Source organism: Sus scrofa, chromosome 16 (assembly GCF_000003025.6).
Source record: "Sus scrofa isolate TJ Tabasco breed Duroc chromosome 16, Sscrofa11.1, whole genome shotgun sequence".
Taxonomy (NCBI): domain Eukaryota; kingdom Metazoa; phylum Chordata; class Mammalia; order Artiodactyla; family Suidae; genus Sus; species Sus scrofa.
The window spans coordinates 4,168,023-4,193,985 of NC_010458.4; the positions used below are offsets into that span (position 1 = coordinate 4,168,023).

Here is a 25,963-nt window from a genome sequence, read left to right on the forward strand (position 1 = left end):
GCATGAAGTAAGGAAAGTAAATGTGAAGTTTTAACACAAGAACTTAAATTCTATCTCATTGGTATCAAGCCTTGGTAAGAGTGGGCTTTGTAATAATTTATTTCATAATTTTAGCTTCTCTCTAGAGAGCATGTCTTATGTCTGAAACCCCAGGATTCTAGCCCACTGTTTGCCACGTAGTAAGTGTTCAGACTATATCGATGGAATAAATGCATGAATCCATGATCCCCCACAGAGATGACTGGGGTGGACTGATGGCCAAAGTGTCTGCCATTCTTCTCTCCTTATATCCCTACCTTGTGATGTGATTTTATGGTTCCTCTTCTAAGAAGTTGGGGTCTATTTCCCTACCCCTCCAGGCTGGGCTGGCCTATGATTTGTCCTGGTCAGTGCAGTGGCAGTGATGGGGAGCCGATTCTGACTCTTGTCCCAAGAGACCTCAGGTGCCTCGCTCTCTCACTTGAAGTACTGCCACAGCTGCTTTTTTTTTTTTTTTTCTTTTTTGTCACCCCTCGGCAAATGGAGTTCCTGGGCCAGGAATCAGACCCAAGCCGCAGTTGTGACCTAAGCTGCAGCTGGAGCAATGCTGGATCCTTAACCCACTAGTTAAGGGGTTAGGGACTGAACCTGTGTCCCAGTGCTCCCAAGATGCCGCCGATCCCATTGCACCACAGTGGGAACTCCTGCCACAGCTGTTTAAACAAGGTCGGGCTGGTGGAAGACGAGAAGTAATGTGAAAGGGAGCTCAGCTATTTCAGCACAGACCATCTAGATAAGCCCACCATCAACTGAAGGTCCTCCAGTGAGCCCACCAAAGTCAGCGGAGCCTCCTCCTGACTCTCAGCTGACCACAGAGGGCTAAGCACAGCCAGGTCCAAAAGAACCACCCCACCAACCCACAGCCTGGTGATCAAGCAGAGGCACTTGTGTTACGAGTCACTAAGTATTGGGGTGGTTTGTTGCCAATACATTGTGAGACCATACAGAAACTGCCTGTCCATTCCTAGCACCTTTGTTGGATTAAATTATATAATATTGTACCAATTTACCCCTTACAGGACTGGTTTATGGTCCATGAATAAGAGAAAACTTGGCCGACGTAGGGAGACCAACAAACAGAACCACTCTAGAAACTACTTCAATTGCTCACTGTGGGAGCACAGGAACCTGCGAGTTGTGTTCCTCTGAATTCCACGGACTGCCCAGGCCCCTTCGGAACATGAAAGAGGCCTTACCGATCACTGCAGAGAATAAATGTGTAAAGAAATAAAAAAATTCCCAGCAGTGGTCTCTACATCAATGGGAATTAGGAGTTCAGGCAATACTAACTTCCGTGCATGTGAAATTAACACTGACCCCAATGAAACCAAATATAAGGCCCACAAATTTTCTTCTCTTTTACAGATAAAGAGGGAGAGAGATAGGATAATAGCTGACCTGACCCCTGGCCTAAATTAAGGTCTCGTGTGGCAAACCCCATGCCCTGAGGTTTACAAAATGAACCTTTCCACAGAAAAGAAAATCATGGACTTGGAGAATAGACTTGTGCTTGCCAAGGGGGAAGGAGTGGGATGGATGGGGTGCTTGGGGTTAACAGATGCAGACTATTGCCTTTGGAATGGATGAGCAATGAGATCCTGCTGTGTAGCACTGGAAACTATGTCTGGTCACTTATGATGGAGCATGAGGAATGTGAGAAAAAAGAATCTATACATGTATGTGTAACTGGGCCACCATGCTGTAGAGCAGAAAATCGACAGAACACTGTAAACCAGCTATAACAGAAAAAAATAAAAATCATAAAAAAAAAAAATGGGGTCTCAGCTCCCATTGTGCTCAGTGGGTGAAGGACCTGATGCTGTCTCTGTGAGGATGCGGGTTCAATCCCTGGCCTCACTCAGTGGGTTAAGGATCAGAATTGCTGCAAGCTGTGGTGTGGGTCACAGATGTGGCTCAGATCCGGTGTTGCTAAGTCTGTGGTGTAGGCCTCAAACTCCTAGCTCAGGAACTAACACATGCTGCATGTGTTGCCCCAAAAAGAAAAAGAAAAAGAAAAAAATGTAGTCTCAGAGATGAGTCCCTGATAAGAGCAGTGGGTACAATTTAGCTTAAAAAGGGACACTTAATGGCAGATGGCCAACAAAGGCCAAGAACACAAAGCTAGCCACACTCCAAGTCTTCTGCAATTAGGGTATCCTGAGCCTGGCCACACGTACACATAGAATGGACCTCAACTTTTTGGCCAGCGGATCTTCTAGATTTCAAGTCTGTCAGTTCTACACAATTCCAAGTGGTTACTCAGTTGGCTAAAGTGCATAAGGTTTTGGGGTTGGGGTACATTTTCTTGAGCCATCTTCTGCTCACAATCTCCACCACACTTTCCTGAGGAAGCACCTGTGTGGTCAGTGGGATCCGCTCCAGCCATGTCTGGGAAAATCCACAACAACCATGTGCCAACCTCTCAAGGATGGGAGAATGCTTGGCTTATCAATTAGGTCCAAAAAGAAAAAAAAAAAAAAAAAAGAGAGAGAGAGAGGAAAATGAATATGAAACACAAAGAACATTGTTTACAGCAAATGCATTAAAACGGACCTAGTGAAAGTCCTGTCCTTTATTGGGGCAAACACAGTAAGTGATGACACTACAAAGGAGGTTTTGGTCCACCCTGACCTGAGTCTGCCTCTAACATCTTACTGTGACCTGTCAAAGGCTGCCCAGATGTGACACCAGGTTAGTGAAGATAAAGAACTAACGTGACACTGAGTTTTCCAAAGCTGGAGACATTCACATTTAAAATCCTTCTAAAGTGAAGAATATAAAAAATAAATAAATAAATAAATAAATAAATAAATAAATAAATAAAGTGAAGAATATCTTTCAGCAACTGGTAGATTATCAGTAGATACTGAAAAGTTTGAAATGCTGACATACATCCAGATTGGAAAATGAATCAGAGCTAGACAAGATCATGCTGGGAATCGGGATTTCATCAATGACTGGAGGCACCATGGAATACACAACATTTGAAAAAAAAAAATCTTAGTACCTAGCCAGGGCGCTAGTGCATAAGGAGATTATGCAGAATGACAGAATACGTTCAGCTTTTCTAAATATAAAAAAATTATTTAGAGACCATGCGGTTATAAAGCAGTAAATAAGCAGAGCATACAGATCTTTCTTGTTGTTAAAGCTGTGTTAAACATATGAAGACTAGTATAAATCTGCTTTATTCAATATAGCTGTCCTTGAGACGTCACAAAAAAATGCCCACTGGTGGCAAAGGCTATCCAGGGGACCCAGGTAGAGACGTAGAACTCAAAGCATAATGTCTTTCCTGCTGGTTCTCCTCCTACTTTGTCCTTCCCTGTTCTCCCCACCTTCCCCTTTTTGCTGTCTGTGTTGTTTAATGGGCTCTACTATGGTCTCGGGCTCCAAACGCCCTTTACCTGGTTACGTGCCCCGACCCTAGCATCGGGCATCCACCCCCATACCTGTGACATTCAACACTGAACTCATTTGCTTTATTCTCCCCTGATTTGTAGATATGTGTTTGCTGTGTGCACCCCACAGCTTTTCCTCCCCAACAGCTCCGTGTCTTACTTTCTTACTGTCCCTGTGCGTCTTCAAGTCTGAGAGTGGTTTTCAGCTCCCCCCACTTTGATTCTGGTTTACTTCCACCATCTCTCAATAGTGTCCGCAGGCTGAAAATAGCTTTTGCTTTTGGCGTTGAATGTGCCTGCTTTCCTATCAACTACATCCCCTTGAGGAAAAGGGCATTATCTGGCCACCAAATCTTTTATACAGATCTCACCTCTGTACGCAACTTTTGATCAATAGGACCTGAATGGCATGTATATACTATTTCTTCAACAAGTTCTTTTTTTTTTTTTTTTTTTTTTGATAGATGGGGCTTGGATTGTTTTAAAAGCAAGTTAAACAGGGGCAATTCTTACTCTTTAGTCAAAGCCCCTGAAATTCGAAGCAAGAACACCAGCTCTACTAATACTAGTGGTGTGTCTCCTTAGAGGTAACATTCATATTAATAACATCATAAGGGAAAACGGATGAATTTTATTAATGTTGGACCATTTCTTAAAAAAAGAAGAACATATTCATTAAATGTACAGAAGGCATCTTGCCGGGAAAAGCAACTAATATTGTAAAGAATAAAATGAGTAAGCAGGTCAATTAGGAAAGAAAGAAAAAGCAAACCAAGGATTGGCCATTAAATGAAAACAAAATAAAACAAAACAAAAACACCCACAGAACACAGTGATGGTGTTAAAACCACAAGCCTGAGGTTTGATGGAATTAATAGAAACGTAATAGCCAAGAAGGGTCACCATTTGGAATCTTATGGGGCTATAGCAAAATGTTAATGTAGAGCATGTGGTCAGATTCTCAATCTCATTTTGCATTGAAGATAAGGGAGAAATTAGAAAGAGTTGTGCTGCAATACAGCTCATGCTTTCAGAGCTGGTAAAGAGCTGACCTGCCCCATGAGCTTTTCAGAACCAACCCCTAAGAGAAAGAACCTCCTCCTCCTTCATGCTCTCACATGTCCTAATATAAATATCATGGAGAAGTTAGAAGGTCTTGATAAAAGAAAAAAATTCACAAAGGAGAGAGGGAAATAGCACCTAATGAGGAAAGTTTAAGGCAATTAGACTAGTTTTGCCCAAACAAAATAATATAGAGAAATTAGGTTTCAAGCCTAGATTAGCCTGGTTCCTATTTCACTCTTGAGTTAAGCATGCTGAATTTGTAACATATGGCTTCTGGTACTTACTCTAAGCCCTACTCAGGAGCTGTTTTTGTAGGGAATATATACTCATTTCACTATTAGACCAAGCAAATATAATTAGGAAGACTGCCTCAGAACAGACAATGGCTTCTCAGTTCATATATTTGGAATATTTACTTTTTTGGTTTATTTGCACTGTTCCCCTGTCACAAGCATAGTTAGTTATCTGAGAGCTGACCATTGAAGTCGAAATGTAAGTAAGCTGTTTTCAGCATTAAGACGTGAAAATGGGCTTTAGTATGCAGTGTAGGTGACATATCATAAAGTAGAAACTGAATGGGGGGATGTTTATTGGTGGTGGGAAAATAACGTTGGAAGATGTGGGGGATGCCAACAGAGCAACATCTCATCTGGAGCTTGTGGTCAAGGTCAGGAGAAACAAAGAATGGGCCAGATCTGAGTAAAGAAAAGCTTAACAAGATTAGCGGAAAAAGGAGGAGGAGGAAGGAAGGTGAGCAGAGATGCCTGAGGCAGCAGACAGAAGAGGCAAGAGAAGAATCAAAAAGTTAGGCAGAAAATTGAAATGAGGCCAACAGACTCAAGGAGGGAAAATCATTAAAATTTGAGTTTTAAGTCTTTGAAAGGGATGAATACATGCTTTCTTAGTAACTGTAGAATGCATTTCTTTGGTAGAAGGGGAAAAAAGCTATAATTATAAAAATATCCACAGTGATAAAAGCAATTGTTAAATATATCTGGGGTATAGAACTGTTGTGGTTCAAATTTAAGATTTAATTAAAAAAAATTTTTTTTTTCTTTTTACCACCACACCTGTGGCATATGGAAGTTCCCAGGCCAGGGGTTGAATCAGAGCTGTACCTGCAGCCTGTGGCACAGCTTGTGGCAATGCTGTATCCTTAACCCACCGAGTGAGGCCAGGGATTGGACCCACATCCTCAAAGAGACAGCGGGTCCTTGACCTGAGCTACAAAGGGAACTCCAAATTTAAGATCTTATGATTCCAATTCAAAATGGAAAAACTTGGATTTAACTTGGAAAATGACTTTTTTTTTTTTTAATGACCAAATGTTCCTCCCAACAGTGTCAATAACACTATGCTCAACTTTTCCTTAATTACTGACCATGAGTAATTAGCTGTTAGTCCCAAAGTCTCATTCAAGTATGACTAAAACAGGGAATGTTGGGTTTACTTGAAAGTAAGTAGCAAAAACTAAATAAGGCAAAGATGTATTTAGACCTACTCATTTCACGTGTGGAATTTGCTCAAACACACATACCACCTTTGAAAATGGTCCAGATCAAATCTGGCTGCAGAAGTTTTCTTCAAAACTCAGTCGACAAGTTAGTGTTGAGTGAGTTGAGAGAAAGAAAGGCATCTCTTTTCCATCCCATGCTCTGAAGCTCTGGGCCCAAATAAAGCTCTGAGCCCACATCCACACTTTGACTGGATATTTGGCCCATGAGGAGCAACCACTGGTTCACACCATTCTTAGCATGAAATTCTATGCTACATCAAAAGGAAAACCACAAAGGCCTCAGTCCGTTTACTTTTGGATCCGCAATTACATGAGTAAATATCAGTTGACACCTGAGTACACTGTGAACGCTTTAGGTTAATCTCTTGGCTCTCATTCACCGTGGACACTCATGGTTCTTATACAACCAATGACAATTTGAAAGCACACAATGGCTTTGTGAAATGTCGTTCACAGGCTTTATGTAACTGGTTCAGTAGGTGTGCCATTCAATTTTTATGCCAAGTAAACTGAGCTGTTTTAAAGCCAAAGGGTTCTGAAATCAAGCCCTTGGGGTTTTCATCACCACCAAGAAGGCAGCAGAAGTAGAAATCCAGCTCTAAAGGATGGAGCCTTCTCCTGGTGACACTGTAGGCCAGTTACTTCGTGATACAATTTTCTTGGTGTTTAATGGAAAGAATATTACACCAAGAGTATTTAGTCTAGTCTAAAATAGAAGCATGAAGCCCTAAAATGAGTTCATTTTAATATGTAAAACAATCTGCCCTTAACTGCTGATAAGCCTTCATCCTAACAACCATTCTGTTTTTATTCTTAAGATTAAGTGAGGAGTTCCTGTTGTGGCTCAGGGGTAATGAACCCAACTAGTATCCATGAGGATGCGGGTTCAATCCCTGGCCTCGCTCAGTGGGTTAAGGATCTGGTGTTGCTGTGAGCTATGGCGTAGGTGGCAGACATGGCCGTGGCCGATTTGACTTCCATATGCCATAGGTGCGGTCCTAAAAAGACAAAAAAAAAAAAAAAAAAAAAAGGTTAAGTGAGTCTATACAGTAAGGCCTGTCTCTCACCAAAGCACCTGACATTTTTTTGACCTTACTGAATGCCAGTCTTAGATCCCCTCACCTCTTCATGGAACTGATCCCTTTCTGACATGGGGTTTGGGAATCAGAGATATAAAACTTCAGCTTCCCAGAGAAAAGACTTTTTTTTTTTCCTTGATCTAGGAGCATAAACTCCAATCCTTCTATCCCTTGAAATTTTCAGGAGACATTTATTTAATAATTATGGGCGAATTCACTGATGACAAAAAAAGGCATGTAAATACATCAAGGGGAAAAAAGGAATTACAGAAGCTAGATCCTCAGGGGAGGGCCCACAGCCTTACCTATTAGGGTGTGGAAGACAGCGGCAACGGCGCCGGCCACCACCATGCACAGGACAGCTTTGGTCCTGTCCCGCTTGCTGTTCACAAACACCAGGCCCACATTCTTGAAGTCACTCATGGGCCCCGTGAAGAACTTCATGAGGGAGTACGCCAGCCCGTAGCTGGCCAGCATCTCCACTGCATCTTCCTTGACAGCAGCGATGCCCCGGTTCAAGGCCTGTGGCGGGAAGAAACCCACAAATGCATTAGAAAAGTCATCTCGTCTTCAGGGAGTCACACTTCTGCAATAAAACTCAGCAGATTGTGTTTCTATAGAAACGCTAAGCAGCTTATAAGGTAAATCGCACTATAATTTGATAAAGGTTATTAGTTTTCATTTTCATCCCTATTAACTTCAGTTTGAAATATCTGCTGGTGGGGGAGCTACCTGTCTGCTGGGATGAAAGTAATAGAAAAAAAAACCAACAACAACAAACAACCAGCGTTTTATGTGAATATCAGGAAAGGAGATAATTCTAAGAAGTTGGTTAAAAGCTTAACATGTTAAATTTTTTTTGTAGGTTGAATCTACATAATAGCAACAGGCATTCTGGAAATGGGTCAAACACTATATGCAGTGGGTAATGGTTTCTTTTTTTCCTTTAAGGAAGGTGTGTGTGTGTGTGTGAAATCTTGTGGATGTGTTATGTATGTATCCTTCAGAGCCCACACCACAGCCACAGCAATGCCAGATCCCAGCTGCATCTGCTACCTACACCACAGCTCACAGCAACGCTGGATCCTTAACCCACTGAGCGAGGCCAGGGATTGAACCCACATCCTCAGGGACACTATGTCAGGTTTTTAACCCACTGAACCACAACGGGAACTCCAACTATTCTGTTTTAACCATCCTACATGAGGGACTCTCTGAAGTACCGGTGATCTTGTCAGGAGGGCATTTCCAAACTAAATTTCCCGCCTACTAGAGAAATAAAACTAGACTAGAGATGGTGGAAACAGACGTCCAGGTGAGAACTTTATTTTTAAAGGTTGCCAGGAGTTCCCCTGGCGGTGCAGTGGAAACGAATTTGACTAGGAACCATGAGGTGGTGGGTTTGATCCCTGGCCTTGCTCAGTGGGTTAAGGACCCGGTGTTGCCGTGAGCTGTGTGTAGGTCGCAGACTTGGCTCTGATCCCACATTGCTGTGGCTGTGGCGCAGGCCAGCGGCTACGGCTCCGAATAGATCCCTAGCCTGGGAACCTCCATAGGCCTCAGATGCGGCTCTAAAAAGACAAAAAATAAAAAAGTAAAAATAAATAAAAGGTTGCCAAAACATTGCCTCTGTCTTTAGGAAAAGGCAACTGACAGGCCAGGAGAGTCAGATTTCTGTATAGTCATATACTTTTTGCTTTTTATTTTTAATTGAGGTATAGATGATTTATAATGTTGTGTTAGTTTCAGGTGCAAAGTGATTCAGAAATCACTTACACACAGTACAGTGACATCACAGTAGGACCTTGTTGTTTATTTTATATACAGTAGCATGTATATGTTAATCCCAAACTCCTCTAATTTGTTCTTCTCTGCTTTTCCTTTGGCAACCGTTAAGCTTGTTTTCTATGTCTGTGAGTCTGTTTCTCTTTTGTAAATAAGTTCATTTATATCTTTTTTTTTTTTTTTTGGTTTTTAGGGCCACATCCACAGCATATGGAGGTTCCTAGGGGTTGAATCAGAGCTACAGCTGCCAGCCACAGCCAAAGCCACAGCAACAGAGGACCGAGCCTCATCTGGATACCACATCTCACAGCAACGCTGGATCCTTCACCCACTGAGCAGGGCCAGGGATTGAACCCACAACCTCATGGTTACTAGTCAGATTCATTTCCGCTGTGCCAAAAACTTCCTGTATCTTTTTTTTTTAGATGCCACGTAGAAGTGGATATACCATAATTATCTTTTTCTGATTTACTTCACTTAGTATGATCATCTCTAGGTCTGTCCATGTTGCTGCAAATGGCATGATTTCATTCTTTTTTATGACTGAGTAATATTTCATTGTATACACACTTAAAAAAATAGACTTTTGGGGGGGTTACTTTTAGATTCACAGCAAAATGTAGCAGAAAGTACAGAGTTACCACATCCCGTCTCCCCAGAAGCACCCACAACACACCCAAACAAGAGTGCTACATTTACTAAATCAGTGAGCCTACATTGACTCATCAGTATCACTCAAAGTCCACACTTTACATTAGGGTTCATTCTTGGTGTGGTACAATCTAAGGGTTTTGGTAAACGTCCATGATGCTTATCATTCTCCGGAAAGTGCTATTAGCAAAAAGAGTACTTCCATGGAAATGCCAATGTGTAAAATAATTTTAGAAAAATATAGAATAAAAATGTATGAGGCTGAAGCACTTCAGTACCATTTTCCGACAAAGCTGCTATTATATTATATAAGGTAGTTTTTTGATCATTGTTTCCAATTATATCTCTTACTCACTTTACCTTTTTCCAATAATAACTTAAAAATTTCCGTAAGAACATTCTTAGCCTTTGCAGAGCATACCTGCCATGACACCTTCCTTAGGAACAAATTTTCTTCGACCACAGCTGATCTAATAATACCGTTAACACTCTAAAGTGACATAAAAGCCAACAAGCTCTTTGATAATTAATCCTGTGTTCCAAAGTGGTATGGAGGTAGAGGACTCCCGCTATGTGTCAAAATCTATCACTTACAAATTAATCTTACAAACTGATTTCCTTTTGGACTTGTACAGTGGATGTCCTCGGTGTCCCCCCACATCCCCTTTACTGGTCAGTGTACCCATCCCTAGGGGCTGGGAGTTGGCCACTCATGGCTCACAGCTGCCTCATTCTCAGGCACATGGCCCCCAGCCACCTTGGGTTAGTTAAGCCACACCTGGCCAGTGGGCAGCACCCAGCCAATGACTGGATGACATGGGGTATGAAAGATCACGTCCCCTGCCTCACTGCACAAGTCACCTTCCAGAGATATCCATGGGATGCGGGAAAGCTTGTCTCCAGTGGACACCACATCCTTGTTTAACTTGTCCCCACACTCACTCCTTCCTTCTCCCCTTCTCCTGAGAATGCACATTCAATAAATCACTTGCACAAGAAATCCCCAGGGCAGGCTCTGCTTCCAGAGAACCCCACAAAAGACAGCTTCCTTTTTTTTTTTTTTTTTGCTTTTGCTTTTTAGGGCCGCACCCGCAGCATATGAAAGTTTCCGGGCTAGGGGTTGAATGGGAGTTACAGCTGTCAGCCCACGCCACAGCCACAGCAATGCAGGATCTTGCAGTGTCTGTGACCTACACCACAGCTCACAGAAACACTGGATTCTTAACCCACTGAGCAAGGCCGGGGCTCGAACCCGCATCCTCATGGATACTAGTGGGATTTGTTCCTGCTGAGCCACAACAGGAATTCCAAGACAGCTTCTAATTATGCTTCTCTGAAACATAGAGAACAGTGTCTGGTTTGTTCTTTTTCCTTTTCATCCTTCCCCAAATGATGCCTGCAAATTGTTTACTTTTTATTGCTACAATGTGTGTTCAGATTTAAATGATGTAATTATATATTATATATTAGCACATGTTTTAAAAGCACATAGGAGGGTGCCTAAATAAGGTAGGATTAGTCTTTTCATATGACTTGTAGGCAAAACTTTATTCTTCGCTAAAAAGATACCAGCCCTGGCTGGAGCCTCCACCACCATCTTTCTGTTTCCACCAGCTGTTCTTTGACGGAGTCCTAAACCCAGTGCTGAGGCAGAAGAGAAGGAAGGGCACAGGGAATAACAGTGTTGTCAGCAAGAACTGGGTGTGAAAACTCCACTGAGCTCAATGATTACGGTAATTTGAGGAAAGAGCATAGTGTTTAGAGCCAGGCAGATTTGATTAGACCTGCTTCTATCACTTAACTACTGAATGGCCTTGGCCAAGGTACTTATTCTCACTGAAATGATGGATCTCAGATTGTAGAGAAGTGGTGTCCAGGGTACGAGGCATGACTGGCTTAGAGAAGGCGGTTGAAAGCAAGGATTTTTATCTAAATTGTTTACCACTCTACACCTACCACCTTGCTCCATCATAAACACTCAAATACTTGCTGGATGAATGAATGAATTAGGTCTTTTCTACCAGGAATTTCAATGTTGATACTAATTTGCAGGCACTTAAAAAATAACACTTTGATTGTAAGATGCACATGTTATTACTTATGAGATCTACTATTGATTTAGCATTTTTATTGACCATATTAAATGCACATAGTGATGGGAAAACATTCCGGGAAGCATTAAAATGCAAAGAAAAAAGAGCTTCAGAACTGAGGAGATACGCTCTACTAATATTATCAGCCTTTTTATTATTCCCACCTGTCATATTATCTCCAATTTGTTCACTCCTAATTTTATGATTTTCTTTTGATACCAAAAATATTGTTATCATGTAATTGGCCTATCATTTCATAGAGTTTCTTTCCATGCTTTTGGACTTTGTCATTCTTTTCCATCTCTAGATAAGGTAATTTTGTCTAGTTTATAGTTTCATTTGCACATTTAACTTTTTTTTTTTTTGTCTTTTTGCCATTTCTTGGGCCGCTGCTGCGGCATATGGAGGTTCCCAGGCTAGGGGTCGAATCGGAGCTGTAGCTGCCAGCTTATGCCAGAGCCACAGCAATGCAGGATCCGAGCCGCGTCTGCGACATACACCACAGCTCACGGCAATGCCGGATCGTTAACCCACTGAGCAAGGGCAGGGATCAAACCCGTAACCTCATGGTTCCTAGTCAGATTCGTTAACCACTGCGCCACGATGGGAACTCCTGCACATTTTACTTTTTACTCCTCCTGGCACTTATGCTATGAGATAAAGCTTCAAATAAAGTTTTTAAGTGATTTTTATTTTTTCCATTATAGTTGGTTAACAGTGTTCTGTCAACTTTTTACTGTACAGCAAAGTGACTCAGTCACACATATATATGTATACATTCTTTTTCTCACATTATCTTCCATCATGCTCCATCACAAGTGACTAGATACAGTTCCCAATGCTATACAGCAGGTACGTTTTCTATAATAGTTAGCTTCTTCAAAAGCAGTTTGAATAAAATGCCCATTGCCCATTTATTTGTGATGTTCTCCTATCAGCCATTAGTTCTTATGTCCTCCAGTCCCCTGTTATTTGCTTTATCTGTCTCAGTTTGCTGACCCTGCTTGTACAATGAACTTCGTCTGGTTCACACCACATCCTCAGAGATAAACATGAGAGGGGATCAGAAGGTAGGCAAACCATGACTATTTGAAAGAATGAAAGAGAACTGTACACAATTGGTATAATCATTTCTCCTAATGAGTACTGCAGCCATGAAATTAATGAGCTGGGGACTCCTTGGAGAAGCTCATTCACATGAACTAAACAAGGAAACGCCTTCAAAGAGGTAACATTTGAACTGAGAGTTGAAGAACAAGAATGGACAGCTGGAGGAAGAGCTGGAGGAAGGCAGGGGCCTCAGGAGGGCTTGGTGCTTTTTGTTCTATCTTTATGGCTGCTCCTGCACCATATGGAAGTTCCTGGGCAAGGACTGAATCTGAGCTACAGCTGCGACCCATGCCACAGCTGCAGAAACACCAGATCCTTAACCCACTGTGTTGGGTTGGGAATTGAATCCTTGCTTATGCAGTGACCCAAGCCGCTGCAGTTGGAGACTTAACCCACTGTACCACAGCGGGAACTCCAAGGGCTTGGTGTTTTTAAGGAACAGAAAGGCAGCAAGTGAGAGCAGAAAAGGGTATAGGGTGAACTTGGAAGAATAGGCAACCTGGGATCTTTGCATCACGGTGGAGAACAGGAAGAACACGGTGCTTCATCCTAAGAGAGGTGCGAAGCCATCAACGGATCTGAGCAGAGGTGGGACAGAGGCTCCTGCTAGCTGCAGGGATGGACGTGGTCTGGAGAGGGACAGGTGGAGCAGGAAGCCAGTGGTCATCCAGGAGAGAGAAGGTGATGGCTTCGACTGGGGGTGGGGGTTAGTGGAAATGGAGAGAAGCAGACTGACTTGAGGGCTTTTTGGTGGTAAAGTAAATGGGTCAGATGATGGACTGCGTGGTAGGCATGAGCAAAAGCGAGAAATCCAAGCTGTCAGTGGAATACTATTCAGCTATAAAAAAGAACAAAATAATGCCATTTTCAGCAACATGGATGCAACTAGAGATTCTCACCCTAAGTAAAGTAAGTCAAAAGAGAAAAACAAATACTATATGGTATCACTTATATGTGGAATCTAAAATATGGCACAAATGAACCTATCTACAAAACAGAAACAGACTCACGGCCATAGAGAACAGACTTGCGATTGCCAGAGGGGAAGGGGGCAGAAGTTGGATGGATGGAGATTTAGGGGTTGGGAGGTGCAAGCTATTACATGTAGAATGGATAAGCAATGAGGTCCTACTGCATAGCACAGGGAACTACATCCAGCCTCTTGAGATAGACTGTAATGGAAGACAACATGAGAAAAAGAATGTACATATATGTATGACTGGGTCACTATACCCTAATAAAAAATAAATTAAAAAAAATCTGGCTCCAGAAGGCTCTCCTTGGGTCCTCTCTGCCCTAGTATCTCCCCGGGTCTGCCAGGTTCATGGTGTTCTGTGGCCTGATTTCTACCCCCCTTCCCTGAAAGTCAGCAAAACTACAGGATATTAAAAAGTGAAAAACAAAACAAAACCAAAAACACCTCCTGGGAAATGCCTAACAAATCCCATATGTGATCCCCCTGGTATGAACTGCCTTAGGTTGTTAAACCCCAAAAGAGATCCTGACATTTTAAACTTGGCCTCTAGAGACTGGAAACATCTCTCTATTGCAGATGGAGTGTCTTCAAACCAAGAGTCACCACCTCACCCCTATCCTGCCAATCATTTCATGCCAGTGCTAACAGCGAGTGTGCCTTGCTAGCTGGACAGAGTGTTGTAGCCCTTGGGAATGGGCTAACAGCGAGTGTGCCTTGCTAGCTGGACAGAGTGTTGTAGCCCTTGGGAATGGGCCCGGGGGGATGCCTTGACTCTGAGCACAGGTCTGGCGTCCAGGCAGCACGAGTAAGTCCTCATTTCAACTTTTGTTCTTCCCGTTTACGCCTCAGCCTATTAGAGCATCACCTCCAGAAGTAAAAGGGCCTCGTCTGTATCCCCAAAAGGACAGCTCCAGCCTGATCTGGTCACGCGACTGGCAGTCAGCACAGACTGCTTTATGGAAGGCAGCCACTGGGTCCTGGCTTCTGTCTCCTCCTCCCCGGCCCCATATGCGCTTCTTGCTGAACCACAGGAGCACTTTCTGACCCCTCAGCTGATCTGACCCTGTTGGCCACTCCCTCTCTGAAATGCTTTTTTTCTCCTTGGATTCAGTGACACCAAAGTTTCTAGGCTCTCCTCCTATCTCTTCTGCTCCAGCTCCTTCTCTTTGATGGCTTCTCTCTCTCTGTCTCGGTGACCCCAGGGTTCTATCTGGGACCCTCGCCTCCTGTCACTCTCCACTCTGGCTCGGCCGTCCCGCCCTCTCCCACCACTTCAGTGACTGTCTGTCTGCTCAGGAGTCTTCCATACATCTCTCCAGCTTTCTTGGGCTTCCCTTGAGCTTCCGACCCACACATCTCCATCTGAACGCCCCACTGGCACCTCACAACCTTCATTTCCAAAACTGAGTTCGCCACCTACTAGGCTGCTTGGGTTCCCACAGACCCGGCCTTCCTCATGGGTTTCATCCCAATGAATGCATCCAGGTTTCCCACCCTGGATGCCTTTGAGCCCTCACACCCACAGATTTCTTGGTCCCATCCACACTCCTGCCCTGGTCACTCTGTCCAGTACTCTCCAGCCCCACCACCATGCCTTGGGTCTTGTCCCAAGCTCTCCTTCTGTCCATGCTATGGTCGGATCACAAAAAAAATCTGAATTCCTCAAAGGGCATCTGAGGTGCTTCAGGGCTGCATCCTGTTCATAGACTATGGACTGCATCACCGTTGCTCTGTGTCTGTTAACAGTGTCTGGCACACAGGGAGAGGCATCCACTAAGTATCTGTGCAACGAGTGAGCTCTCACAAAGGCCATTCATGATCCTGCTTGCTTGTCTGTCTGGTTTCAACCCTCTACACTTCCCCTCATGTGTGTGTTTATGAGGACTAAAGTAGGTGCAGTTTTCTGGATTTGCCACACTCCCTTTCAGCTAAAAAAAGCCTTTGTTCAAGCTCTTTCCTCTACAGAGAATCACCTTCATGCCTGCCCCCACCCCTGCTCTCCTGGTGAACTCACAGTCAGTTCAGGAGTCACATCTCTGAGAAGCCATCCCCTAAGCCTTGGTCGCCTCTGTGCTCTGTAGACCCCAAACCCCAGGTCGCGTCACGGCACCCATCGGGCTCTGCTGTGGTTGCCTGGTTACTTGCTTGCCCATCTCACCAGATCCCTTGAGGCAAGGATGGATGGGGCTTATTTGTCACCAGCTTTCTTACATCTACTCAGCATCATGCCTGACACATAGTTGAAACTCCTTATGCGAACACACAAATGTGTTAGCGGTAACCACCAGCTGATTGTAAAACCAACTCCAGGTTTGGTTTTCTGAGTAATAAACTTATTTTTGGTAGAAGTTTCACATTTCAAATATGCAAAGGGTGAGAGTAGCATCCTATATCTTCCTGCAGTTCTGATATTTTCTCACAAAGTAGACAAGGATTTCCACTGCTATTTGTGCTCTGTCAGGTGGGGACCCCAGTAGGTACTGGATAAAGGTGACTCCTTAACTGTAGACACAGGGACGTAAATATGACGTAACATTGAGCCACATGATTAGCCTCTTAAGTGTAAAGCTTAAACAAAGATTCTTTTCCAACTCCTTTTTTTTTAATGTCCCTTGGACGTCAACTGGAATACAGAACATGCCGTTCCCCTGTGAAATCAAATCCTGTAACAGAAGTCAGCTGCCATGAGAAGAAAATACGAAGTTTAGCTTCAAAGAACCTTCTTGGAGAAGCTGAAAGAACCCTGCTGAGGGCAGTGTGTGCCCTGACAGGTAACCGGAGTGGTAATCTCCAAATTCAGAGTGACGGGTGTTTGGAAGGGCAACGAGGCTTCGAGAGAGATGGTCACCCAGTTCAGGAAGTGCCGGGGCAGGTGGACTCTGATCTTGTAACTGACATTCATGGCCACATGGCAAAAAAAATTGACTGTGTTGTTCATATAGAAATGGCTTTTCTTTCTTTTTTATTTTTATTTTTTAAAAAATTTTTTTATTATAGTTGATTTACAATGTTCTGTCAATTTCTGCTGTACAGTAAAGTGACCTAAACATACATATGCATACACACTTTTTCTTTTCTTTTTAGGGCTGCACCTGTGGCACATGAAGTTTCCCAGGAGAGAGGTCCAATCAGAGCTACAGATGCCAGCCTACGCCAGAGCCACAGCAACGCCAGATCCAAGCCACATCCGTGACCTACACCAGAGCTCACGGCAACGCCGGATCCTTAATCCACTGAGCAAGGCCAGGGATCAAACCCACAACCTCATGGTTCCTAGTCGGATTTGTTTCTGCTGCGCCACGATGGGAATTCCCACACTTTTTCTCATATTATCTTCCATCATGTTCTATCACAAGAGATTGGATGTAGCTCCCTGTACTGTCCAGCAAGACCTCATTGCTTATCCATTCTACATGTAATAGTTTGCATCTACTAATCCCAAACTGCCTGCCCATCCCATTCCCCTCCTCCCCCTTGGCAACCACATGTCTGCTCTCATGTCTGTGAGACCATTTCTGTTCTGTAGATAGGTTCACCTGTGTAGAAACGGCATTTCAAATTCTTCCACAAAAAGACATTGAGTTGGAAAATGGTTTTGTTCTCTACAACAGCAGATTGGAGTTCTCGTTTTGGCTCAGTGGTAAGGAACCCTACCAGTACCCATGAGGATACGGGTTCAACCCCTGGCCCTGCTCAGTGGGTTAAGGATCCAGAGTTGCCTTGAGCTGTGGTGTAGGTTGCAGGCTGGTGTTGCTTGGCTGCAGTGTAGGCTGGCAGCCGCAGCTCCAGTTCAACCCCTAGCCTGGGAACCTCCATACGCTGTGGGTGCAGCCCTAAAATTAATAATAAAAAAAAGCACATATTATTATATGAAATGCTGGAAGTCCCATTATTTTACTTTTAGTAAGATGAAGACTTTCTTTCCTTGCCTCATCCTGGATTAGAAAAACTAATAGGACACAGGGCTGGGTACTAACTCTGTCTTGCTAGGTTGTCATTTCATCTCTTTGATAAAAGACTACTCCTTTACAGTTTCAAAGATCCTGTACATCTTCTATAACAGGAAGTAACCTCACTATTATTGTCGCAAAAGTAACACAGCTGGAACATCTTTCTCAAACCAAGCATCCTCAGAAGATCCGCATTCGTGGAAAAGTCAGAAGTACAGATGGAGACAATACTACCTGTGGGAACAGTTTCTTCCAAAGACAGAGATAATCAGTATCTTTGGATTTCGAGCCTCTCCGAGAGTCTGAGTTCCTGTAATTTTCCACTGTTATTGTTCTGCTTGTCTGTATTTTAAAAAGTGGTTTGGGTTAAATTAGATCATTTGCCTTCCCAGTAGTTTTCCAGCCATGTTTTATTTTCTCAAGGATCTATACTACTCTCAAGGAGACACCCTCGCTCTGTCTAGCTGGAGCTCTGGCCAAGAACTTGACACCCACACATGAGGTTGTGGTTTAAAGGGAGCGGCAGTAAAATGAAGCCTGGTCTCTTTGGCCATCAGAGTCACTGCCCTGCAGTGCTGTCCGTATTTAGTGCTTCCTGAAAACTCCGAGACAACACAGGGCAAGTCCAAAATACAACCCTGGTTTTCTCTGCCACATCTCACACCTGGAGAGAAGTTTCTATAAAGAACAGAGACAAACCACCGAACAGGTACAAAATTAGGCTAACTCAGTTTTCTCCTATTGTTTCTTCAATACTTCAGGGGAAACAAAAAGCAGTTTACTTTTATCTCTTAATCTGGAAACACATTAGTTCATTCAAAGATATATTTTAGTGTCACAGGACACTCCTCAAATCCTCTAGAGCTTTCATCTAAACACAAAGCTTATTTACCTAAATTTATTTATTTGTTTTCGTCTTTTTAGGGCCATACCTGCACTCAACATTTTTTGTTTTGTTGTTTTTTTTTTTTTTTTTTGTCTTTTTAGGGCATTATTTACCTAATTTAACTTCAATTCAAGATGATGGGAGACTTGACAAGGAGGAAATGTTACTATGAAAAGTCTAGTGTACTTAAAAAACCAGAGCTTCTCATGCCATTCAAGAATCTTTACTTCTTCCTCATCTTGGTCTCACGGCTTTACTATTATGAAAAGTTCCAGGTTTCCTACTCCTTTTTTAATACGTATAAAGTCACGGGCTCTTAAATAATGCTACTTCTTGGTTCCTATCTCAAGACTATGTCCATTCCACTCTAGAACCAAGTTTAAAATGCTTTTCCATGAAAACAAAACAGAACAACCAACACGACAACTCTATAAACAATCATTTGACACAGACTGAGTCTGGGATCTGGGGAGTCGTTACTAACTTTCTAGGCTTTCTCTCTGCCTACATTCTCATGCACCCTGTTTACGTACATCCTCCCTCCATGATTACTACTAATTTTTTTTTCTTTCTTTCTTTTGGTCTGTCTGTCTGTCTATCTTTTTAGGGCCGCACCCATGGTATATGGAGATTCCCAGGCTAGGGGTCCAATGAGAGCTGTAGCCACTGGCCTACTCCAGAGCCACAGCAATGTCAGATCTGAGCTGCATCTGTGACCCACACCACAGCTCATGGCAACGCCAGATCCTTAACCCACTGAGTGAAGCCAGGGATCGAACCTGCATCTTCATGGATACTAGTCAGATTTGTTTCTGCTAAGCTACAAGGGAAATTCCAGGAAAGTTTTTTTCTAGATTACTCTAGCACCCTACATTTGGGGGTAAATCAGCGAGCCTCAGAAGCTCCATTCTTTTTTCTGGCTCAACTGCAACATTCTGAAATGTCATCTATGAACTTCTATTGACACGTCTAAATGCATTTATTCTAAGAGAAGAAAAAGTGAATGCCTATTTGCATCTGGAGCTTAAGAAATTCAACGACCACAATAATAATGACAAAATACCTTGGTGGCTAACATTTCCTTAGTGCTTGCTCTGTGACAGATACTGTCCTAAGGTCTTAATTTCTCCCAACAACTCTATTATTTCCCAGCTTACAGGTAAGAAAACTGCCATACTGAGAGGCTAAGTCACTTCTCCAGGGTGACACAGAGCTGGAAGAAGAATCCAGAATGCCTTGACCTCTGGGCTGAAGAGCCTAACCATCACTCTCTTATCCTGAACCAAGCCCTCCTTCCACTTTGAATTAGACACTGAAGTTGGGACCAAATGCCTACTTTAAACAGAGAGGATTAGCTGAGCAGAACAAAGAGAACTTCTGGATAAAGACTATTTTTTTTATGGAAAATTCCAAAGGCCCTAAAGCAAAGATTATTTTTTAAAGTGATGATGTATAGCAAGCACTACAAGTGTAAATGTGGAGGATGAACGGAGCGAGGCTGAAGTCATCATGCATCTGAGCCAGGCCAAGAAAATGAGGATAAAGGAAATCAGGTCACTGATGCTCCAGCATCAGCACCACACAGCCTGGGCGAAGGGTATCAACACCTGAGAACTCAGCACACATGGCTCGTGCACCAGTTCCCCATCAGCAGGGTGGTAGAAATGCCAGGAGGCTCTCTACAGGGCCATCAGAAGATGTGGAGGAGAATGTTCGTGAGCTTCTCTTATCCATGGAAATAGAGTATCATCTCAGTACCTTTGACTTGTACAAAATTTTCTTTTCCTTTATTAGGGCTGAACCTGCGGCACAGAGAGGTTCCCGGGCTAGGGGTGAATTGGTGCTGCAGCTGCTGGCCCACACCACAGCCACAGCAATGTGGGAGCCAAGCCTCATTGGCAACCTACACCACAGCTTGCGGCAATGCCGGACCCTTAATCCACTGAGTGCAGCCGGAGATTGAACCTGTGTCCTCATGGATACTAATTGGGTTCTTAACCACAATGGAACCTTCAAATAGACATATTTAATGTGACAAAGCTGTCTTCAATGTTTGCTGTGTGCAAGCAGGTTTGTCATGACCCCCCCCCGCCACGCCCCCACTGCTATTACTGGTCTAAATTACTGACCCAATTTATGGGATTCTAGGTGAAGTAAAATCATCTCACTGAACACAACACGAGAAGGGACAAAGGGTATTACTTAGCATAGCAAACTGGGAATCACATGGTGTCTACAGCTGTAGCGAGGGTTTAAGAATGATACATTTTAAATGTACTTTGTCCTTATCATTATAATCACGCTTTAGGCCTAATTTTTTTTTTCATCAAGAAAAGTGATGTGACAAAGTAATAAGCCATAGAATAATGTGGATAAAATCAGAGTGCTCTGAAAATTTCTAGACTCAAGAGAGAATGAATACATTTCTGTCACTTTCTATTTCATATATATATACATAACGTAACAAGCTAGTAAATGCACATGCTGAACTTCATTCTGTACATCCAGATTCGCTATAATTCGGATTTTAGATCTTTGAAAATCAGAGTAGACTGCAGAGCTGTCTTGCTCCAGCCCTTCCTCCTACAGTGGAGAGGGGACGATGGGACCCAGTGAAGGGGGACATCTGTGGACCTCTCCATTTGGCTCCGAGCCCTGAAGGAGCCTGCAGCCACAGAAGCATGTTTGTTGATGGAGTGCAATAATTCATTCAAGAAACGTTTATGGATCCCCTGAAGAATACCAGCCTCTTTCCTATGCGGTAGCGCAGTCTTGAATGTGCCCTCGCACATTATCTCATTGATTTTATCTGACAATGCTACAACCACAGGATAGGCATCAGAAAATTCCCATTTTGTGGAAAAGGAACCAAGGCTCAAAGAGATTCCATGACTTGCCCAAGGTTCTTGGCTAACTGATGGTGTAGACCAACCCAGATGTCAGGGAGACCATTAACCTGGGGGTATTTTGTCCTCTCAACACTAGACTGAAGATGGTGGGTGGGGGGAGGGGGGCAGGATAAATACCTCCCCATGATCAACGAGGCAGGGGAAGGTGTGTGTGTGTCCTTATACAGAAACGTCTTTATCCATCTAGATGGTTAGGTACGAGAAATTTTATTAAAGGAAATCGTTACTTTTACCTGATGGCAATCTAATTTGGGAAATTGGAGAGCCTTTATAAGAAAGGTGTGTCAGGTTGAGTTAAAACCCCCTTGAGGTCTTCCCCTTCAGAAGGAGTCAAGAGCAGGCTCCTGGCGCCAAGTGATGCTGCTGTAGGTGGCAGAGCCTAGGCTGGGCAGCCCCTACCCTGCTGTGTGGGTAAGGAAGTCCTACAGGATGAGAAGCTGGGAAAGCTCCCTGGACCAACTCCAGTGAGTACCTAGGAAGAGCATCTGTTAACTACTATATATATAGGTATATATACGTAGGGTAGATAACTAACAGGTGCTCACTGTATACCCCAGGGAAGTCTACCCAATGTCCTATAATAATCTACATGGGAAAAAAATAGGTATATGTACACATATAACTGATTCACTTTTCTGTAAACCTAAAGCTAATACAACATCGTAAACCAACAATAAAATTTAGAAAAAAATTAAAAAAATAAAAATAATTTAAAATGTAGCAGAGCCCCATTTGAGGCACTAATGATTCCAAGAAGACTAGTTGCCCCTGCTGACAGTACGACAGCAGCCCAGGCACCACCTGGCTTCAGAAAGTCTACTGGTCACATGCAGCACCCTCCTTCAGTGCCTCCAGGATCCAGTCACTCACAACTAACCCACCTGGGGTTATTCAAGCTTTTGTGAGTCCTGTGACATTTCTACACGGACTTGAGACCCCAAAGAAAAAAGGACTGATACGCAATAGAAGCCCTAAATCTTACCGGTTGACACTGACATTATTTTAAAATATTTAGGAAAACATTCACATAGCTGGATAAAAGAATCACATTCTCTACTAAAACTCTTTATATGTTTGTTATTTAAGATAATGTGTTGAGGGAAAAAAGAAAAGCCAATTTTTCTTTGTTTCTGGTGGCACAGTCTGTGTCTCATTAGACTAATAAACGTCTTGGACCAATATTAGACAAGTAAACTGCCTCTTTCCCATCATAAAAGAGGGATAACTATACAATTCTTGGGGATGAATTCAACAGGGAATACAATTTCTAAATGAAGAAGACCATGGAATCTTTCTTGAAGTTCATAAAGTGAGACCTAGGTAAACAGAAGATGAGCTGTGTTCCTTGATGAGAAGACAACATTATGACCATATTGGAGAGTTTTCTGAATTCATCGGTAATGGGTTTCAATAAGAATTCCAGAAATTCGGGTATTCATTTGGACCTGACTGAAATGCTTTTTAACTCTGTAGGAGCAGTTAACCAAAAAAATGTGATAAACAAGTCTAGGAAGGGGAGCTTCACTGACCAGGTGTGAAAGTCCCCAAGAGCAAAGGGCTCACAGCAGAAATACCAATGGATCGTACACATGTGAAAAGATGTTCCTGAGAGTAAGCCATCAGGGAAGTAAACATGGAAAGAAGAAGACTGCCATCGGATTAAAAACACTACGACTGATAAAGTCCAGTGCTGGTGAAGATGTGGCACAAAAGGAAATTTCATAGAGTATTGGCTGGAGTGTGAGCTGCTTTCTTTTTGTGGCAAAGGAATAGGTCAAAAGGTATTAAAACTTAAAGTATACCAACTCCTTGATCCAGTAATCCTCCTTTAGAATCTATCCAAACACAAGAAGGCACTAGGACAAGATGCCTCGCATACAAAGGTGTTCATTAAAGCATCCTTTGCAAGGGCAGGCAGCTGACAACAATCTGTCTGTCTGCCAGCATGGAACATGTGAAGTAATGATGGTTATTATTTGGTGTGTATACAGTACATGCACGTGGGGGAGTTCTGGCCAGCAATCACAGAGCACCAGGTGCAACTAGTGCGACTAAACAACTAAACGTATGGAACTAGAAAGAAATCTGTGATACAGTGTTTAAGTAGAAGAAGGTTGCACTGTAAGCTGAATAGTATATTTGCACTCTATTAAAAATAAGTAAATAAACAAGAAAACTAAAAAAAGACCTCAAAAATGCGTAACGATATATATATTTTTTTGTCTTTTCTAGGGCTGCACTCATGGCATATGTAGGTTCCCAGGCTAGGGGTCTAATCTGAGCTGGAGCAACACAGGATCCGAGTCGTGTCTGCAACCTACATCACAGCTCACGGCAACGCCGGATCCTTAACCCACTGAACAAGGCCAGGGATCGAACCTGCAACCTCATGGTTCCTAGTCAGATTCATTAACTACTGAGCCACAACGGGAACTCCGAAAAAATGCATAACTATAATGTGTAAGTGACAAATCAATAAATTCTTCATATCGGTTCTTTTAGGAGAAGGAATTTTTTTTTTTTTTTTTTTTTTACTTTTTTAGGGCCACACCCCATGGCGTATGAAAGTTCGCAGGCTAGGGGTTGAATCAAAGCTGCAGTTACCAGCCTACTCCACAGCCACAGCAACGCAGGATCTGAGTCTCATCTGAGACCTACACCGCAGCTCAATGCAATGCCAGATCCCTAACCCACTTAGTGAGGCCAGGGATTGAACCCGAATCCTCGGGGATCCTAGTCGGGTTTGTTACCACTGAGCCATGATGGGAACTCCAGAAAATTATTAATTTTACACAAGTATTGGTAGGGTTTTACTTATGACAAAGAACATATGTTACTTTGATAGTTTAAAATGAAGTAAAAACAATTTCATGAATGGAAACAAAGTAGATGAAATGTTTAATTCTTAGGGGGCAAAGCCAGATAACCACCCTACAAAGCACAGGTTGAAGAGTCACTGGCATGCTTTTTGTGACCCCCGACCCTGGAATTATATCTCTTAGAAGGAATCCCCTTGCTCATTTCACTTGAAAACCCCTGGATTTCCAACGTTTTAAACACAGGGCTGAATTCATGAAGCTTCAAGTCTCCAAACTCCAGACCTCTGGGCATTAAGAAAAAGAGAAATTTTCTCTTGTTTAACTACCCCTCCTGCTGCCACTTGTTTAAGCCCTCTGTGACCTACTTCCACCTTTTGGGACTTTAACACCTAAGTCATGATGTATTTACGAATAGGTAACACGATGATTATCACACAGTCTGACTACAGTATAAAGGCATTTAACTCAGTCTGCAGGGGGAAAGAAGGCTTCTTGGAGTCCTATAAACTTAACAGGATGATCAATGTTGCCCTTGGCAATTTCAGAGGAAAACTCTGAATTTCCTTGCTGTACTAGCTCTTAATCCCAGCTGAAATGCCAGTGTCTGCCCATCCTCTGAAATCAAGGTCAAGTCTTTCTTTCCCTAGGAACCCCTCTCCAACCAGTCTCGGCCACACAATTAATGTGTGAATTAATGTCATCATCTCTTAATTCATGCCATGATTTCATTTGTTCGCATATCCTTAGTGAGTGTGGAATATCTGCCTGGCACTGTGCTCTTTATTGACCAATGAACATGATGCGATGGCAAAACATGACCTTTTATGGCCACCAGGTCATGCACACTGATCAACCAATGCACGGAGCCAGGCAAGTCTGTGGTACTCACTAAGCGTACTTGAGTATTTCTTTACATCTCCCACGAACCTTAGAGTTAGGGGCTTGTATGACTCGTTACTCAGTGACAGCTTGTCCTGAGGATGAGGGAAGTTTTGTATGACAAGGAGGAGGACAGACTCAAGGAGCTGAAGATGGAAAAAGCAGTGGGGGAGGGGAGGAGACAACACTGAAAGGGGAGAGAGATGCACATGGAAAGATGATCACTGCAACCGGTGCCAAGATACAAACCCAGCAGTGCAGCTCTGCAAGGGGTACAGATGGGATGAAAATTCCAACTGATCAAAATGTGGAGAAGGGAACTTGAGGACAAAGTATAGGGAATAAGCCCTCCGTAGCTGTGCAAAAAGAAATGAATTGAAAAGGTGTATTCTCGGGGAGTTCCTGCCGTGGTGCAGTGGGTTTAGAATCTGACCGTGGTGGCTCAGGTCACTTCAGAGGTGTGGGTTGGATCCCCAGCGCAGCACAGGGGATTAAAAGATCTGGCATTGCTGCAGCTGTGGTTCGCATTCAGCTCCTGGCCTGGGAACTTCCATATGCTGTGGATGCAGCCATAAAATTAAAAAAAAAAAAAAGGTATACTTTTTGGGTATAACTACATTTACACTCATTTGGCATAACATGTAACTGCATTTATGTAAGAACTTAAGAATCATTCTACCCTCAGTGTTAGAATTGCTGTATCAAGTCTTGAGCTTCCTTATGGCTTAAGCGCATCATGTTTTTGAAACCAAACTTAATATCCCCACTCTATACATGTAGGCTCACTTCAATTACTCTAAACTCA

General features: G+C 43.0%; 1 protein-coding gene across 1 annotated transcript in view; it reads right to left on the reverse strand.

Annotated features, from left to right (window-relative positions):
- The window catches only part of ANKH (ANKH inorganic pyrophosphate transport regulator), a 175,492-nt gene that overhangs the window by 72,441 nt on the left and 77,088 nt on the right, over positions 1-25,963 (reverse strand). The window contains exon 2 of the mRNA XM_003359727.5: positions 7,406-7,622. Coding sequence (XP_003359775.2) covers positions 7,406-7,622 — 217 coding nt within the window. The remainder of the gene's footprint in view (positions 1-7,405; positions 7,623-25,963) is intronic.